The 19,064-nt window shown below is 50.3% G+C and overlaps 1 protein-coding gene and 1 long non-coding RNA gene across 24 annotated transcripts in view; one reads left to right on the plus strand and one right to left on the minus strand.

The window, feature by feature from the left end:
- TACC2 (transforming acidic coiled-coil containing protein 2) overlaps window positions 1–19,064 on the plus strand; it is a 233,932-nt gene that overhangs the window by 189,528 nt on the left and 25,340 nt on the right. For 12 of the 23 annotated variants that reach the window (XM_044935185.2, XM_044935187.2, XM_044935169.2 and 9 more), the window contains 4 exons: window positions 5,282–6,593; window positions 8,417–8,452; window positions 10,579–10,639; window positions 11,753–12,047. In XM_044935185.2, the coding sequence (XP_044791120.2) occupies window positions 5,282–6,593; window positions 8,417–8,452; window positions 10,579–10,639; window positions 11,753–12,047 (1,704 nt within the window). The remainder of the gene's footprint in view (window positions 1–5,281; window positions 6,594–8,416; window positions 8,453–10,578; window positions 10,640–11,752; window positions 12,048–19,064) is intronic. The other 11 variants (XM_044935188.2, XM_044935180.2, XM_044935181.2 and 8 more) reach the window with 4 other exon arrangements.
- Window positions 10,826–15,122, minus strand: LOC123331420. The gene is made up of 3 exons (XR_006548052.1): window positions 14,990–15,122; window positions 14,680–14,788; window positions 10,826–10,957 (listed from the first exon to the last, which is right to left on the minus strand). It is a non-coding gene; the product is annotated as an uncharacterized LOC123331420 (long non-coding RNA).

Below are 19,064 nucleotides of genomic sequence, written 5' to 3' on the forward strand. Positions count from 1 at the left end.
CTGAGCGTCTGAGGGCAAGGGTGCCTTGTGTTAGCACCTTTGTGTCTCTGGGCTCGTGGACCCCTGCCCAGGGTGAGCTCACAGGGGGTGGGGGGAGGGGAGAGGCGCGCAGCACAGCTGGCAGAAGTGCTCCAGTTAGAAGCGGTCGGTGCGGCTAAGTGATGTGGCCTTTGAAGACAGTCGGGGGAGAGGAGACATCAGGAGGTGAGTTCATATTGAGCAAAAGTCATGTGCAATGCAGACAGAAGATGCCAGCCGGCAAGTCAAGGAGGACTGGGGACATCCTGACCTTGGACTTCCGGCCTCCAGAGCTCTTCATTCAGCCTGTGGATTTGTTCCAGTGGCCCGAGCTGGACTGCTGCAGCCGGGGACCACCTAGCGAGCCTTTGAGCATCGGGAAACAAGGATGCTGACTTTGTCCTCAGAGTGAGCCAGAATCTGGAGCTAGGGCAAGCGTTGTCCAGGTCTGCCCTGGTGGGGTGGATCCCTCAGGGGTCCTGACGTTCCTCTCTGTGTCCACAGTGTGCCTTCCTGGTTGACTAGGAAGCACCCAGATTATTTGATGTATAGGAATGCGTGTGTGTGTGCTCAGTCCGACCCCATAGACTGTAGCCTGCCAGGCTCCTCTGTCCATAGGATTTCCCAGGCAAGAATACTGGAGTGGGTTGCCATTTTCTTCTCCAGGGGACCTTCCCAACCCAGGGATCAAACCTGCATCTCCTGAATTGGCAGGGCGACTCTTTACCAGCGAGCCGCTAGGGAAGCCCCAATATATAGGAATGAATGAATACGTTGTCTTCGTGTTGATATGGTGTGTGAGCATTTAGAAGTCCAGTGTGGGCGACTGGGAATCTAACTGGCCCACACCTGCTCTGGAAAATCAAGGCCTGCATGTGGCAGTGGCCCATTTCTCTGGTCTAGGGCTTCTTCTGAAGAGAACCAAAGGGCCCTCCCAACCCTTATCTGGTTGCCAGACAATAAGATGGTGGTTCTCAACCAGGGATTATTGTGCCCCACCCCCGGGGATCATTTGGCAATTTCTAGACAGGGACGACAGAGGATGAGATGGTTGGATGGCATCACCAACTCAATGGACGTGAGTTTGAGTAAGCTCCGGGAGTTGGCGATGGACTGGGAAGCCTGTCGTGCTGCAGTCTATGGGGTTGCAGAGTCAGACCCAGCTGAGCGACTGAACTGAACTGAACTGAGTGAGACACATTTTTGACACATTTTGGATGGCATCAGGGACTCGATGGACATGAGTTTGAGCAAGCTCCAGGAGTTGGTGACGGACAGGGAAGCCTGGCATGTTGCAGTCACAAAGAGTCAGATATGACTGAGCGACTGAACTGAACTGAGACACATTTTTGGGCTTCGCTGGTGATTCAGATGGTAAAAAGAATCCACCTGCAATGCAGGAGACCTGGATTCGATCCCTGGGTTGGAAAGGTTCCCTGGAGAAGGGATAGGTTACTCAGTCCAGTATTCTTGCCTGGAGAATCCCCATGGACAGAGGAGCCTGGCAGGCTACAGTCCATGGGGTTGCAAAGAGTTGGATATGACTGATCAACTAAGGCTTTCAGATACATTTTTGGTTGTCACAGTTCAGGGTTGGGGAGGGTAAAGGCATCTTGTAGGCAGAAGCCAAAGATTCTTCTAGATATCCTACAATGAACAGTATCTCTCTCAATTCTCCCCCACCCACCACACACTGAGACAAAATACTTACCATCCTGACATGGGCGCAGTAAAGAGGCTTAGAAACCCCGCACCAAGATTCGATTTCCTGGTCCATGATGATTTAATTATGGTATGTCACGTCTAAAGAGGAAAGCCACATTAAGCAGTCAGAGAGCTTTTCTTCTGGGGAAAAGAGTGAGCAGATGGTTAAGCTGAGTATCTGCTGCGTGTTTCGTGGTTTGGGGAGAACTCCTGACCTCTGAAGGGCCTCATAAGGCTGCTGGGGTGTGCCTAGTAGCCTGGGAGAAAGCAGGTTGGCAGTTGTGGGCCTTGCTTTGGAAATGATGGGAAGCACTGAAACTTCTTCCTTCTCCCGCAAGGCCCACTTGAAACGCTGGGTCCTCTACATTCCCTGGTCCTTCTGTGCCCTCTGCACTGTGTGTCCAGGGCAGGAAGAGGAGCCAACTGCTGATGGAAGGAGGGTGCAAGTCTCTGGAGGAAATTGGTTTTAGAAAGGAGGAGGGAGGGGACATCTTTTGAGATGAGGATGACTCAGGAGTGTGTTTGAGACATGGCAAATCTTTTGGTGGAAAAGGTTGAGAGGTTCCATCTTCTAGGACATCTGCTCCAAGTAGGGCCTGGGGTGGCTTTGGATGCCTAAGAGAAGGGAAGGTTTGAAACCATGATTGGCGAATAGACCTGCTTCCAGAAGGTCATCTCAATGCCAGAGGAATTTATTCAGCCGGCAAGAGGAAGTGTGACAGGTCCGGGGAAGACAAAGATAAATCAGACCAGCTCCTGAACTCAAGAGGCTAGAAGTTTCCTTATGTTGTCATGTCCTGGGCAGCCCTTCATCTCCTTGGGTTCTCTGCCAAGTGCTCACCCCCTCGGAGTTGCAGCCATGAGCATGAGTGGCCCTGAGAAAATCTACCGTGAGAAGCCAGTTCGGGTGTTAAGTGAAAAAGAAAATGAAAGTCGCTCAGTCATATACGACTCTTTGTGATCCCTCTAGGCCAGAATACTGGAATGGGTAGCCTTTCCCTTCTCTAGGGGCTCTTCCCAACCCAGGCATCGAACCCAGGTCTTCGGTATTGCCGGCAGATTCTTCACCAACTGAGCTCTCAGGGAAGCAAGCATCTCCCAAACTTGTTCGTTTGTTGGAATGAGGTGTTAAGGCTGCCAGATTTAGCAAACAAACATACAGAGCATCCAGTTAAATTAGAATCTTAGATAAATAATGAGTGATTGGGACATATTTCGGAGAAGGCAATGGCAACCCACTCCAGTACTCTTGCCTGGAAAATCCCATGGACAGAGGAGCCTGGTAGGCTGCAGTCCATGGAGTCGCTAAGAGTTCGACACGACTGAGTGACTTCACTTTCACTTTTCACTTTCATGCATTGGAGGAGGAAATGGCAACCCACTCCAGCATTCTTGCCTGGAGAATCCGAGATGGCAGGGCCTGGTGGGCTGCCGTCTATGGGGTTGTACAGAGTCGGACACGACTGAAGCGACTTAGCAGCAGCAGCAGCAGGGACATATTTATATAAAAAACATGTTCGTTTATCCGAAATCCAAATTTAACTGAACATCCTATATTTCATCTGGCAACTGTTCCAGCAGGCGATGGGGTGGGTACTGCAGGATATAACTCCTGTCAGTGAACCACACTTTGGGAATGCTCGTCCAAGTCATATATATGCTAGCTCTCTCTTTTTTTTCCTTTTTTGGCTTCACTGTGCAGCATGCAGGATCTTATTAACAGTTTCCTGACCAGGGATCAAACCCGTGCCCCACCCCTCACAGTGGAAGTGTGGAGGCCAAACCACTGGACCAGGGAAGTCCCTGTGCCAGCTCTTTAATTCCTTCTTCTGCGGACCACTTTGCAACGTTTCCTCCCCTTTGTCTATTTACACATCTTTGGTTTTCTGGCCAATCGTTTTCTGGCATCTAGACTGCCCAGGGTCTCTGTGAAGTCAGGAGTGCGTGCAGGGCACCGCCTGGTGCAGGCAGAACCCAGGGCAGCCAAGACAAGGCCAGACTGGTTGCATCCCCGTGGAGCAGCGGGGCCATGAGATGATGGAGCATCTCTTGACCAGCATCTGGAGCGTCCACGTGCCTGTGTGCTCTGTCGTGTCCTATTCTTTGCGACTCCATGGACTGTAGCCCACCAGGCACCTTTGTCCATGGGGTTCTCCAGGCAAGAATACTGAAGTGGGTTGCTGTGCCCTCCTCCAGGGGATGTTCCCAACCCAGGGATCGAACCCGCATCTCTTCTGTTTCCTGCCTTGGCAGGTGGGTTCTTTACCCCTGGGAAACCCAGAGCATCCACAGCATGTTTTAAAATAAGAAGCGGCATCCTTGGCTGGCAGTGGCTGAGCAGGAGGGGAAGTTGGGAGGAAGCTGCAAAAAATGGAGAGAAAATGGATGAGAGGGAGGTTGACAAGAGAGGCGTGGCAGGTAGGGTTGGAGGGAGAGATTTCAGGGGGTGCCTAGAGTCGGGACAGGTGGCAGATGCGTAAGCTTAGTTCTGCTGCGGTTGTCTGGGGCCTGCACTTAAAGGCTCTGCACGCTCTAGAGCAGGCTGAATGGTGATAGTAGCTAATATTTACTGAAGGCTCACTATATTTTACCTGCGTTATTTCTCTGTCTTCCTTTCCTGCTCCTCTCCTTTACTTTAGCCACACTGGCCTTTGGTATTTCTGCAACACTCTGTGTGTGGACCAATTCCGGGGCCTTTGCACTTGCTGTTTCCTTTGCGTTGGATGCTTACCCCCAGATATCCCCATGGTTCACACTTTTACCTTGTTTCTCATCTTGGCTTAAATGTTTTCTCCATGAAGGGCTTTGCCCAGCTACCTTATTTTAAAATTGCAACACTCCTACCCTGACTTTCTTTTTTTCCTTGGCACTTACCACCATCTGACAGCCCATACATGTTACTTGTTAATTGCTTCTTGACTGTCTTCTCCCTAAAGAACCTAACTTGCAGGAGGGCAAGGATTTTGTTCGTTATGGAGGCCCCAACGCCCAGAATGGTGCCTTGCTTTGATCTGGCACTTGGTAAATGTGTTTTAAATTTTTTTAATATTTATTTTTTGGCTGTTTCAGGCCTTAGTTGTGGCACACAGGATCATTGATGTTCATTGCATTTTTAGTTTTGGCATACAGGGTTTTTTTTTTTTTTTCTTCTGCTTTTTTTAAAGTTTCAGCAGGAGGGCTCCTTAGTTGCAGCATGTGGGGTCTAGTTCCCCGGCCAGGGGTCGAACCCTGGGCCGCCTGCACTGGGAGTGCAGAGTGTTAGCCACTGGACCACTGGGGAAGTCCAGGTAAATGTGTTTTAGATGACAGTATTTAAAGGTATCCTTTAAACAGCTCTTATTGCTCCCATTTTACGGATGAGAAAGCTGAGGGTCTGCTTGTCCAGGGCCTGGAGCTGCCTGGTGAGAACAGGATTTGTACCCAAGCAGCATGCTTGTTGAGGGGTGGGCAGGCTGGCCTGGGGCTCTGGTGTTAGAGGGTGATGATGGTCTGGCATGAGATGAGGGACTCTTTTAAGTGTCTGTGTCGTTAAATGATGGCTTTGTCTCCGTTCCCTCAGGATGCGGCTCTGAGCCGGTCTCCGTCCCAGATGGCCCCCGCAGCAGCTCCGTGGAAGGCAGTCCTTTCCATCCCCCGTCACACTCCTTCTCCGCTGTCTTCGATGAAGACAAGCCGATAGCCAGCAGCGGGACTTACAACTTGGACTTTGACAACATCGAGCTGGTGGATAACCTTCAGACCTTGGAGCCTCGCCCCTCAGACCCTAAGAATCAGGACTGCAAGGTGAACTCACGGAGGAAGTCCACGGACTCCGTCCCCACCTCTAAGTCGACGTTGTCCCGCTCGCTCAGCCTGCAAGCCAGTGACTTTGATGGTGCTTCTTGCTCAGGCAACCCCGAGGCCACGGCCCCGGTCACGGATGCATACAGCGCGGGTTCGAGCAGTGCTTCCAGTACCCTTAAGCGAACTAAGAAACCGAGGCCACCTTCCTTAAAAAAGAAACAGATCACTAAGAAACCCCCCGAAACCCCCCCAGTGAAAGAGACACAGCACGAGCCAACCGAAGAGAGCCCTGGCCCCAGCGGAGAGAGTCAGACAGCCGAAACGAACACAGAACCGGCCAGGGCAGAAGCTTCTAGCTCAGCCCTATCGGAGGAGGCACCCCTAGAACCTGCTGCTGCCCCCAAGGCGGCCTGCCCTCTGGACTCCGAGGGTGCAGAAGGGGCCGTCCCCCCAGCTTCAGGGGGTGGCAGAGTGCAGAACTCACCTCCCATTGGAAGGAGAACCCTGCCTCCGGCCACGGCCCCTGAGGCAGTGGAGGTGACCCCATCAGATAGTGGGGGGCAAGAGGACTCCCCAGCCAAAGGCCTCTCAGTGAGGCTGGAGTTTGACTATTCTGAGGACAAGGGTAGTTGGGACACCCAGCAGGAAACCCCGCCTCCCACCAAAAAGATAGGCAAAAAGCCGGTTGCCAAAATGCCCCTAAGGAGGCCAAAGATGAAAAAAACACCCGAAAAACTCGACAACACCCCTGCCTCGCCTACCAGGTCCCCTGCTGAACCCAATGACATCCCTATCGCTAAAGGTACCTACACCTTTGATATTGACAAGTGGGATGACCCCAATTTTAACCCTTTTTCTTCCACCTCAAAAATGCAGGAGTCTCCCAAACTGCCCCAACAGTCCTACAACTTTGACCCGGACGCCTGTGATGAGTCCACTGATCCCTTTAAGACGTGCTCTAAGGCCCCCAGCTCACCTTCTAAATCCCCAGCCTCCTTTGAGATCCCAGCCAGTGCCATCGAAGCCAATGGAGTGGACGGGGATGGGCTGAACAAGCCTGCCAAGAAGAAGAAGACGCCCCTCAAGACGTAAGTTCAGGGGAGCAGGTGGTAAGGTCAGAGGCGGGGCTGGGCACTGGCTGTGTAGTTGCTCACCTGCCTGGAAACCTGGGCTGCCTTGCCCCCTCCCCCCCATTTGCCACAGCGCCACCACGCTTGCAGCAGGGTACCCGTTTTCATTCCTCTCTGCACCCATAGTCGTGGCATGTCCCATCCTCACATCCCTTTGGGTCTAGAGTCCTTGACTGCTTGCCTCGATCAGTTAGTGGTCTAAAGCTTTACTTATAGCTGAAGACCTGACCTTGAACTTCAGGAGAGAGTGGGGGAATCCATGGAAAGGGAGCGACCCAGTGGTGGCCTGGTCAGCCTCCCTATTGGTGATTTAGCATTTTCTGTTTAACATGTGAAATGCTTTTTGGAGTGGCCTGGAAACTAAGGGGTCCACCCTTTAAAATATTATTAAAATTTTGTAGTATTTGTTTCTGCCCTTTAATGAGACATTAGGCCATTGGAAAGACCCTGATGCTGGGAAAAATTGCAGGTAGGAGGAGAGGGGGCGACAGGATGAGATGGTTGAATGGCACCACTGACTCAATGGACACGAGTTTGAGCAGACTCAGGGAGATAGTGAAGGATGGGGAAGCCTGGCGTGCTGCAGTTCATGGGGTCGCAAAGAGCTGGGCACGACTTAGTGACTGAACAACAAGCCCAAGAGGCGAACACAATAGACTCAAGAAGCCCATAAGAGAGAGGCCTGGTCTGGGCCGCTTCCTGTACCCCGGCTACCCTGTAGGAAGCACCCACGTTGTGTCTGCCCTTTTATCTAGTCATCTTCGTAGATGAGAGTCCACAGGCCCTGTGGATCCAGAAAAGATCAGTGGAACCTGAAAGGGAGAAGCGGCCCCCACAGTCTCCAGGAGGCCATGAGTAATCGGGTCTGCTGTCCAGACCGTGGCTGAGTGGATTGCACCTGATAGATGTGTCCATGCCTCTGAAGTCCAGCCCAGGATGGCTGCAGGTCCATCCTTGGGGCTTTGGTCCAAGTGTAGTGTAGTTTGGTGCTCGGAGCCTTTCTCCTTGCTCTCGAGTGAAGTATCAATAATTTGACCAGAAGGCCGGGCTTCTGGTGGCATCTCAGCAGAACAGACCATGACTGCTGGCCCCTCTGAGTCTGCCTGGCACAGATCAAGATAGAGTAACCTGCTTACCTCTCCTTCTGCACTCCCCACCGCCCCCAAGCATTTAACATTTGAGAAGAGCCCAAGGCTTCCTGAGAAGAGGGTCTGTAAGCAAGCTTTGACCTTGGGTGGTGGTGGATGGGAGATGGTCCTGGCCAAAAATGTGGACTTGGTTTTTTTTAGATCACCTGCTAAACCAGGCCCTTCTTAAAGATTCCCTAGAATCTGTGTTGGAAGCTTTATTTTAAGCCTTGAACAGGAGAAAATGGAAATGCCCACACCACAAAGCCATTTCTCTCATTTTTGGGGGATGAGAGTCAACTTGAATCCATCACCTTCTCCTTCCCTACGAGACAGCTTGGTTCTGTTCTGTTCTGTCACCAGAGCTGACTGAGGTCAGGGACGCCTACCTGTCCCCAGGTCTCACCTCTGGTGCAGATGGCTAGGAGTCCTTCACTGGGGTGGCAAGGCTCTTTGAGTCACCAACACTTTATGGGATAATTGGAACCAAGAGAGGAAGGTGTTCTCCAACAGCTCCTCTCCAAAAAGCTGGGATGTCGCCCTCACGCCCAAGCCGAACACTGGATGGCCCCTTCATAGCCAGTCACCTGCAGATTTATCTTTTTTGTCAGTTCCTTCTGTCTGTCTCTCTTTTTCTTTGTCTTCTTGTCTTAGGATGGTTGAAGATGTGATGTCTGTATGTTCTCTGTTGTAAGTAAATTTAACGGAATCTGCCTCTTATGCCAAATGTGCTTTTTCCTGCCTTTGCTTTTGCTTCCAAGCTCTTTTTTATTTCCTTTCCGTGGCTGCTGCTTACATATTTCTGTCGCGGGCCTGGGAATGACGGGGCATGGGGCTTCCCAGTAGCAGAGGTTATTTGTCTGTTTCATAGTGATTAGCATAAGTGAAACTGCTTGGCTGTGAAAACGTGATTATCCAACATCTGCCTGCTTGTCAGGAATGGAACCTTTTTTTTTTCTCCCCTTGCATATTGGATGTCTTCATCTGAAACCCATACTTTTTTTTTTTAAACTCTCATTCCATTCTTCCATTTTAAATGGGACATGTAGGCGATTGCTTTCAAAGTATTGTGGCTTCACCTTAAAATAACCATCCAGTCCGACCACAGGCAGGAACTGCTGTTGCTTGTTCTGGCTACATGTGAAGCAGAAACGTTTGGGCTCTTTCAAATTGAGACCGATGGGAGCCCCCTGAAATGCAGGGTCAGCTCCGAGTGGAGCACACGGCTGTGAGAGCCATCGCCAGGTGGCTTCCGGGCAGGGTATCCGCATGCTGTGGGGGGTTGCCTTGTTGAGGGAAACAGCAACAGGTCGGACCACCTCTGTGCCTGTAGTGCTGTGTGTTCCGGGCCGTGAGAGGTCGTGCAGGCCGCTCCCAAGGGCCCATGGACAGGCGTCTTCTTTGCCTCAACATCTTTCCAAGAGAAGCTGGCCTGGTCCCAGGCTCCCAGCAGCCCTGGGATAGAGTGGAGTCTCTCAGGGTCTCTTCTGCCCCAGGGATTTCTCCAGTATTTTAGAGCCACTTAGCAACTGTAAAATACACAGTTGCGTATTTATATGCTTGAATAAATACATGCTTCAAGCTGTAATTGCACTGTTCACATGACAAATGCCACAAATGCTGTAAATAACCATTTATAGTATTTCTTTCATAACTGAATGCCATTGTTGGAGTGTTTTATCTGAGAGAACACAAGGAGGAACTTGGTGCCCAATTGCTCTGTCCATGTAGTTACCGACTAGAGCAGGAGAGGGGGAGTGGGAGTGTAAGATGAGGGGGCCGCCCCCCAGGCCCTTGCCTTTCGGGGGGCGGGACCAGACCACTGAGGGGCCTGAGACCATGGGGCAGAGTCTGGTCTACAGGTGGAGAAGTCTCCATTCTGATTGTGGAAACAACCCCCTGATCACCCAGGAGATATAATGGAACCATCTATGCTAAAAAAAAATCCCTTCCTTCTGACTCTTTCAGGAATCTGAGCTGATGTCTCCTTTGCCTAGGTCCTCCTCTCCCCAACCCTCACCCCCAGTTATTTATATGAAGAAGAAAAAAGCGACCAGAGTCATTAATTGTGATTAGGAAAGGCATTTTTTTTTAATGATCTCATCTCTGAAAAAAGAGTTCTGGAGTTTGGTTGCACAGCAGTGTGTATGCACTTCAGTGAACTGTACACTTAAGAGTGTTTGAGATGGTAAATTTTATGTGTATTCTACCATAAATGGGGGAAAAAAAAATGTCACCCCTGGCCCTGCCTTTAGTCAGAATCCCACCCAGAAGGTCAGAGGTGCGGGAACCCATTAAGCTCCGAGTTCCTGCATGTAGGAGGGAATCTTCCAGTTCCCTCCGAGACCCAGACCTTCCCTTCTGCATGGCTCCTTCAGCTGTTTGAGTGCTGTGTCGGCTTGGCCGTCTGTCAGTTGGTTCCTGTTCATTGGTGTCGTGAACTCACATCCCCTCCCCCACCTTAGCTAGTTCAGACCCTCCTGGATGAATGCAGACGTGTTAATCCGCTCACCAGATTCTGCTTTTTTAAAGTAAGAATATCTGGGCAAAGTTAGCTTCACTTTCTGGGTCAGCTCTCCACAATGGCATCTCTTCAAAAGACTTCTGGCTTGATGAATCTTTCCCTCGAGGGCAACAGTGTCTGTTAAAAAATCAGAATGGATTGTCGGTGTGGACGTCTTTCGGTCAGGGTGGGAGTGGTGTGGACGGGAGGGTGGTCTGGGCCAGACACTCGGCAGTCAGCTGCGGGCCTCGGTCAGCTCTGGAATGCTCTATGCCTCTGTCTGTTGTGTTTACATTTCTCATTTTGTTTCCAGTGACACATTTAGGGTGAAAAAGTCGCCAAAACGGTCTCCTCTCTCTGATCCACCTTCTCAGGTATACTGTTCCCTTGATGCTTATCATTTTATCGCTCGCCTGGCGGTGGGGGGGAGTCAAGACTGATGGGTGATTATCCCCTACTGGTCAGTTGCCCATCATGGCCATGTTTCCAACACCCTCTTCCTTGTCTTCTGCATGGAGGGTCCCTCAGTGTTTGCAAGACTTGGTTTTGATCACTTCCCTTGGGGAAATGTCAGAGAATGTCCCCAGAATTGGCAGATGCCCAGGAAAAATGTTAGTTCTCTGGGAATCGTGCTGGTCCGTTCTGGCCAGTTAATCTGCTGAGAACATCCTTAAATATCAAGTTGAGGAAGTCTGTGGAGATAAACGCATATACAGTGAGAAAGAACTGAACGTGCGCGAGGAGCCCTGGATTGTGTAACCAGCGTCAGGACTGGGGCGGAAAAGGGGCTCCATCCCCTAAAGAAATGGGGGCTGGGCTCTTTCTTCATACAGCTCCCTGTCTCCCTCTTACCAGTTCCTCTCACCTTTACAGACCAGGAATGTGTGTCAGGCCATTCAAAGTCATAAGCAGATCTCCTCTGCCGCCCTCATCCAAGCCAGTGAGACCCCAGCCAGGCCAACCTTGGCCAGGGCGGGGCTGCAGAGAGGCGCCCAGCCCCACCAGAGGGGTCATGGGTCCAGTGCCACATCTCTTGTAACATTTTTGGGCTCCCACCCTGCCCTGCTCAGTTGCACACCTCTGTGGAGATGAGGCTGAAACTCACTTTCTCTACCTCTGGCATCAGGTGTGATGATTGTTGGGCGATGTCGGTGGTATTGATGTCCAGCCCTTTGTGGGCATAACACTATAGTTGTCCTAATAAAAGTGCCAGATGTAAAAATTTTCTTTATTTTTCTCAAAGTGAATGAGCAGGAATGTCTCAAATACTCAAAACACAAAATCCTAATTCCTTTTTAAACCCATGGTCATCACCCCCTGAAACAAGCCATCAGAAAAGGAAATTCATAGAGGAAAGAATTTGTTTCCTTAGAACTGTTTTGAGCAGAGGAATATGACAGGGTCCCGTCCTGGGTGGAGGTACCCAGACCCCGTGGGTGGGCGCAGATACGGGACTAGACGAGAGACGGCTTCCCTTCTCCTGGTAGGACCCCACCCCTGCGGCCACGCCGGAAACGCCGCCCGTGATCTCGGCGGTGGTCCACGCGACTGACGAGGAGAAGCTGGCGGTCACCAATCAGAAGTGGACGTGCATGACGGTGGACCTGGAGGCTGACAAACAGGACTACCCCCAGCCCTCGGACCTGTCCACCTTCGTGAACGAGACCAAATTCAATTCACCCACAGAGGGTAAGCAACTTGGTGGCCAGCTGGACTCCCACCCTGCCTTGGAGACCATTGCCCCTAGGGAGCAAAAGGCCAGGAAAGAAACCGCTAAGCCAGGTAACTGTGCTGTGGATCGCCGCCTCCCCGGGCTCCCTGAGCTAGGCTGCCTGTTAACACAGCCTGAGGCTTGAACCCAGCTGTGCCGTGACCCGCAGGCACCTGCTGAGAGCTAGCAGAGCGCCCACTAACACCTGGCCCTGAGCTCCCCCAAGCTTTGTACCTTCTCAGCTGTATGGCTTGTGTTCCTTGAGGATTTTGTGTCGAATGCTTGGCTGGGTAAACTGGCCCGGGGGCCTCTCGGGGTCCCTACAGTTCATCGGCCCCTTGGGACCTTCCACCATGTAACCAGCACCTTATGCTCAAGCCCTAAACCAGAGGCTCTCCCTTGACTTGCCAGCGAGAACCCTGAGTCCTTCTCACAGTCCCTAGGCGTGTCACTTACATCATTCACATCTTCTTCCCCCTTAACATGTATCGACTTGCAGCTGTCTGCCTGGTTCTTTGGCTTGAAAAATCCATATATCTTAAGTCGGCAACTAGAACCTTCCAGGGAGGGATATTATGGGACCCTGCATTCCTAGTCATCATGGGGCCTGTCCCCCACCCACCTCATGTGGGGCTTGTGAGCCTAGTCGTGGGCCGTCATTCCAGTACTCTGGGCTGTCGTTGATGGGTCTAAGTTTCCCTCTCTAAGATATTAATTTCTAGCAAGTCTTAAAAACCGAGTAGCATTCAGTATGAGGATAATCATACAGGGAAACCTTATCCACTTATTTGCTGCTAATAAGGAACCATGAACTCTATGAGGCCACCTCCTGCCTCCGACCTGGGTGGAGCAAGGGTATAACCAAGGACATTTTTTAAATTTATTTATTTTTAATTGGAGGAAAATTGCTTTACAATATTGTGTTGATCTCTGCCATACATATTGGAGAAGGAAATGGCAACCCACTCCAGTGTTCTTGCCTTGAGAATCCCAGGGACAGAGGAGCCTGGTGGCTGCCATCTATGGGGCTGCACAGAGTCGGACACGACTGAAGCGACTTAGCAGCAGCAGCAGCTGCCATACATCAACATAAATCTGCCATAGGTGTACGTATGTCCCCTTCCTCTTAAACCTCCCTCCCACCTCCCCTCTGAAAGTGAAAAGTGAAAGTGTAGTCACTCAGTCATGTCTGACTCTTTTCAACCCCATGGAGTGTAGCCTGCCAGGCTTCTCTGTCCATGGAATTCTCCAGGCAGGAATACTGGAGTGGGTTCCCATGCCTTCCTCCAGGGCATCTTCCCAACCCAGGGATCGAACCTAGTCTCCCACATTGCAGGCAGATTCTTTACCGTCTGAGCCACCAGGGGACTCCCACCCCTCTAGGTTGTCACAGAGCGTCTGATTTGAGCTCCCTGCGACGTACAGCAGATCCCCACTGGCTGTTTTATCTGTGGTAATTTACACATGTCCACGCCGCTTAGCCCTCTCCTTCCCCAACTGTGTCCTCAAGTCTGTGCTCTATGTTCTTGTCTCCACACCTGCCCGTGTAACTTGGAAAGCTTCCCCTGGAGGCTCTTCCTGATCCAGGGCCTGGATGGCATGCTTTGTGCCCAGAGGTTTCTGAGTAGTGGTACAGTGAGAGCCATTTCAAGTTTAGGGGAGACTGTGGATGCTTATCTTATGACACGCCTTTCTGTATTTTGATGATGAAAGACTTGGACTTCAGGGCATTGTATTTTCTGAATAATGGAGGCTTGAGTTGGCTGTCGGGTTAGCCCTGCGGCCGGGGGCTTGGGAGACTTAACAGTGGCCATCTTACTCCACTGTGACCCTGGGGGCCTGGGGTCTGGCCTCAGCTCTACTTCAGTCCTCCTCTTCCTCTCTGCACACACCCCTGGGCCAGGAACCCCACCGGATGGGATCCCCCTCCAGCCTCTCTGCAGTGGCTGCTGCAGGATGCCCCGCACCTCCCTGTCTCTCGGGCTTGTCCTGGCCACTCCCAGCCTTTCCCTGGTCATGGCCCCTCGCTGCCTGTCCTCAGTGCCTGGTCTGAACCTACTTTGAGATTGCTTGATGTGGTAACAATGATTCGAGTGCATCTCTTGCTTCTCCACTAGATTGTGTGTTTCTTGACAACAAGAACCCTATCTGAGGCAGCTTTTCTCAGAGCGCCACAAACACAGTGGGAGCTAAAGACAGCTTTGTGGGGAAAGAAAACAGAAGGCTAGGCAGGTGTACAGGGTAGTGTCCACATAGTCTGAGTTTTGCATCACTCACCTCCTGAGTGAGGGAGATGTGCAGAGCTGTGTGGACATCCCAGAAGCAGCAGGGGTAGGTGAGGACCAGCGGGGACCTGGCCATTCTGATAGCTCCTGCTGGTTCACATCCCTTGAGGTTTGGAAAGGATCTGTTAAATGTCATAGAAACGTATAGAAGCCAACCTGAGCTTGCCATTGTAGACAGGAATCAAAAAGTATATGTGTTTTGTGGTATATGTATGTGGTTGTATTACCAGGAATCAGATAAATACATGCATTATTTTCATAGAAAACAGAAAATCCCTGGGTCAGGAAGATCCATCGGAGAAGGAAATAGCAACCTATGGACAGAGGAGCCTGGCAGGCTACAGTCCAGAGGGTTGCAAAGACTCAGACATGACTGAGTGACTAAGCACGCAAGAAAATAGAAAGATCATAATAATACCTTTTAAGCTAATAGGTGCCTCATTCAGTGGTGACATCCATTTCTTCATCTTCAACTTGGAACGAAGACCACTCACTAGCTCATTGACATATTCGAGAATTGTTTTCTGCTAAAAAATTTTAAAAATAGGGAAATCCATCAGTTTGGAACAAAACTCTAGTAAACCTGCCTTCTTAGAAAATGACTGTGAAGATTTGGGAAGCCCTGCCCGTATTTGTAGCTGGTGGGCAATGGGAAATCCACTGGATGTGTGAATCCAGAAGGCTTTCAGTTTCGGGAGGTGTGGTCTGTGTCCATCTCTCGGGTGTACCTGTTCCCTCCAGCAACCGGACGTAGAAACGGATGGAGTCCTGTTCTTGAATTGTCCTTCCTGTTCACGAGGTCACGTCTGGCCACACCAGGTGGAGGCGGGGAACAGATATGTCCCCCAGAAAGAACCTGAGAGCGGAGGATCTGAGCTGCTAGAGATTTGCTCAGTGTTGAGGGGCTAATCCACGTAGGACCAGGTTTGCCTGACTTGAAGGGCCTCTTCTTCCCCACCACAGTCTTTATGTGACCGTTGTTGGGGATTTTCTCCCCGGGACTTGGAAGCAACGAACCTGAAAGAATGACACTCGGACAGTCTCTTGCAAGGACTGACAAGTTTATTTCTGCAGTCAAGCCTTTTTATAGAAGCAGGGACAAAGAGCTTAGAGTATACAGCCAGCAGAGCACGTACGGGGTTAACACCTAATCAGTAAAAATATTTCAAGGACAGCACGCTCTTAAGTGACCCATGTGCTTATCCCATAACCCGTTTTCTCAAGCAATATCTTTAACATTTATTATTAAATCTTGGCGCCGGGCATAACCAAAGGCAGGAGATGTTTTTCTGCCCGCAGCACCAAGCCGGGGTCTTCTGGCCCTTCGCCATTTTCCCAAGGACTTCCTCCAACCGGCTATTTTGTACTGGGCTTCCCAACAACCGCCTTTCAGGCTTCCTTTCGTTAAGTGTAGAATGAGGATGTTGAACTTCCTAACCTGGGTCCACAGGAGATTCAAATCATCTTAATATTCCAAAAAAACCTGAATAGACCTAGTTTAGATGGATGCCCAGCTAGTTAAAATTGCATGTTTGGAGTCTATAAGCACATCAACTCTCTGTAGTGACACCAGTGGTCTCCAGTTGCTTAAAACCAGAGCTTGATGGTCAAACATTTTTCTTTGAACCATTGCTTAGCAAATGCCATTTTCTAGGGCTGTCTTTTGAAATGTGATGCCTTGAGAGGAAACTTAGTCCATGTGGTTCCCAGGAATGAAAAGTTTAGGAACCACTGGGCAACAGAGCCTCCGAGATCTCCCCTGCCTCTGGTCCGAGACCCTGAGGGAGTGGTGGCTTTAGATTCACAGATCTGGATGGCCCATTGCTAGGGCATCAGCCTCTCCCTCCTACAATCCAGTAGAGAGGAAGGTGTCCTCGGGGGGAAGCCTAACCTATTCTTCAGTTCAGTTCAGTTCAGTTGCTCAGTCGTGTCCAGCTCTTTTTGACCCCACTGGCTGTAGCCCTTCAGGCTTTCCAATCTATCCCCAACTCCTGGAGCTTGCTCAAACTCATGTCCATCGAGTCCATGATGCCATCCAACCATCTCATCCTCTGTCGTCAGCTTCTCCTCCCGCCTTCAATCTTTCCCAGCATCAGGGTCTTTTCCAGTGAGTCAGTTCTTTATATCAGGTGGTCAAAATGTTGGAGCTTCAGCTTCAGTGGTGGGCACCATTGCCATTGAGATACAGACATATAGAAGGGCCACCCAGGGAAATCAGAGCAGTGTCCTTTTCCCTTTCTGAAAGCCTCTTCCCCTCTCATCACATATGTTAAAAGTTTCAGAAATATTAGCAGTGAGCAATAATAGACCTGGTTGCAATGCATTACCTTTTGTGTGACCAGCTGTGGGGCTTTACATCAATTCATTTTATCCTGTAAGAGGTGTGCACTTTGAACTCCATTTTATGAATGAGTTCGTAGGCCTGGAGAAGTTGGTGAGGTGGCTTCCTTGATCCTGGGAATGACAGTCTGGACTCAGTTGCACCCTTCTGGCTTGTGCTCAGGCTCCTTCCGGTCCTCTAGCAAAGCTCCAACAAGGAGAGTCCCGTGGAAACAGCAGTCCAGCCCTCTCACAGTGCATTGCCTTCAGAACGACAGGACCCATTGACAATAACGTCAGGCCTCTTCAGCTCAAAGCAGCACGTGCTTTAGCGAGCTGCCTCTTAGATGTAAAGACATGGAGCCGCTTGGTATAATTGCTGTTACCTTTGCTGGTCTGCCAGTGTGTGTGTGGCATGATGTAAAAATGGGGCTAAAATTGCATGTGGCTCCCCTCTCCGAGCCTACCCTCTGAGACTTAGAATTTAAGGCAGGTGAGTGAGATTTTGAAAAGCAAGTTCAGTAAGATGTTTTCTCAAAATATCTGAGAACCTGGGACTTCTTGGTGGTCCAGTGGTTAAAACACCACGCTTCCACTGCAGGGGGGTTGTGAGTTTGATCCCTGGTCGGAAAAGTTAGATCCCCACCTGCCACGTGGTGTGGCCAAAAAACAAGAAAAGAATATATCTGAGATGCTCTTGGCAGGTAGGAAAGAAGGCAGATAAATGAGCTCAGTGACCTAAAACTCACCCAGATCTGCTGCCAGGAAAACAAGCGCAGATTCCAGGTGGGACCCTGAGGCGAGCTGGTAACCAGAGCTAGCTGACCCGGGGTCCCAGGGCCCAGAAAATCTTCACGGTGGCCCCCAGGTTATTCGGTGCATCCCGGGTGCTCTGTGCCATTGTAGGGTATGTTTGTGTGTTGGGGGTGGGGTGGGGAGGCTTTCTGTTAAATCAATTAGGATAAAATCATGCCTTGGCAATAGCAGTGATACCTTGGAGGAGCAAAGAGCTGATTTGTAGAATCTTCTCCACTTAGTCTTTAGCAGAACAATAAAAATGAGCGCTGGCATCCTCCAGAAGAGGCCCTAGAAATCACTCTGTCCTTCACTATCCCCTGCCTTTAGAAGATAGTAAGTCTTAATAAATGAACGCTTCTGTGTCTTCAGTTGAGGCAGACCCTGGGGACAGATTCACAGCACGGTTACAGACACTGAGCTCCTGCCCAGCATGCGGTTCGGCTTATTTTGTGTTCTTCCCCAGTGATGCACAAGTCAGTGCCTTCAGGATGTGTGAGGTCTTTCTGGCCGTTAATCCACAAAACCATCTCCATTCCCGTGAGCAGGTCACGCCTGCCAGAAAGATGCATTTGCTTCATCCCAGAGATTCCTGAAAAGTCATCCACGGGGTTAAGTACTGCAGTTGATTCAGCCAAAACCACACACACCTGCAGGTTTTGAGAAAGTCTTTGAGGAAATCCCTCATTTATTATTTTTTTGGCCTTGCCTCACGGCATGCAGGGTCTTGGTTCCCTGACCAGGGATAGAACCCATACCTCCTGCAGTCTTAACCGCCAGACCACCAAGAAGTCCTACTGCAGTTGATTCAGCCAAAACCACACACACTTGCAGGTTTTGAGAAAGTCTTTGAGGAAATCCCTTATTTATTATTTTTTTGGCCTTGCCTCACAGCATGCAGGGTCTTGGTTCCCTGACCAGGGATCGAACCCATACCTCCTGCAGTCTTAACCGCTGGACCACCAGGAAGTCCTGGATATATTTCATTTTAAAGCTCATATTTAAAGGATCATTTAAAAACGATCCCTTCTGTTGAATATGCTTATGAATATGTAGGAATGATGGACTTTAAACCAGAAGAACTGCTGCTATTTCTGTTTATTTTTTATTTAAAAAAATTAAGGCATTGGGCTTTAGGGATTGCCATTGACACTCTTGCTTTCTGAGTGGGTCATGTCATGTCTAGCTTTTCTTCTTAGGTGGAAAAGAGCTGTGGATTGGGGTTCTTGTGACAATAGGGTCCTCTTCTCTCTTGTTCACTACGGTATCCACCATGCCCTGCACAGTCAGGCACTGAGTAGGTGCTCAGAGTCCATTCACCAGACAGGGACTTGGATGGAGTGGCAGAGCTGGGTCTCCATCTGTAACTGCCTGGGAGCCAAGGCAGGCAGTGGGATTTCTAGTCTCCAGTGAGAGTATCTGGAGTTTTCCTTGTAGCCTAAAGTCTCCTGTCAACTTGAAATAGGCCATTACTCCACCAAATTGGACTTTAATAGTCTTTGTGTCTGAACATTTGATTCAGACCAGCCCCTTGGTACTGGCAGAATTGGGGGGAATGTTCTAAGCGACTTGCAGAGCTTCTCTTGTAGCAGCCCTGTTCTTCCCCCTTGCTTCCATCAACCAGACAGGCAGCTCGGGTCCAGTTCCAAAATTTCACCAGGACTTGGGGAGATTCCCTGAACCGCAGTT

The sequence above is a fragment of the Bubalus bubalis genome, chromosome 23 (assembly GCF_019923935.1).
Source record: "Bubalus bubalis isolate 160015118507 breed Murrah chromosome 23, NDDB_SH_1, whole genome shotgun sequence".
Taxonomy (NCBI): Eukaryota; Metazoa; Chordata; class Mammalia; order Artiodactyla; family Bovidae; genus Bubalus; species Bubalus bubalis.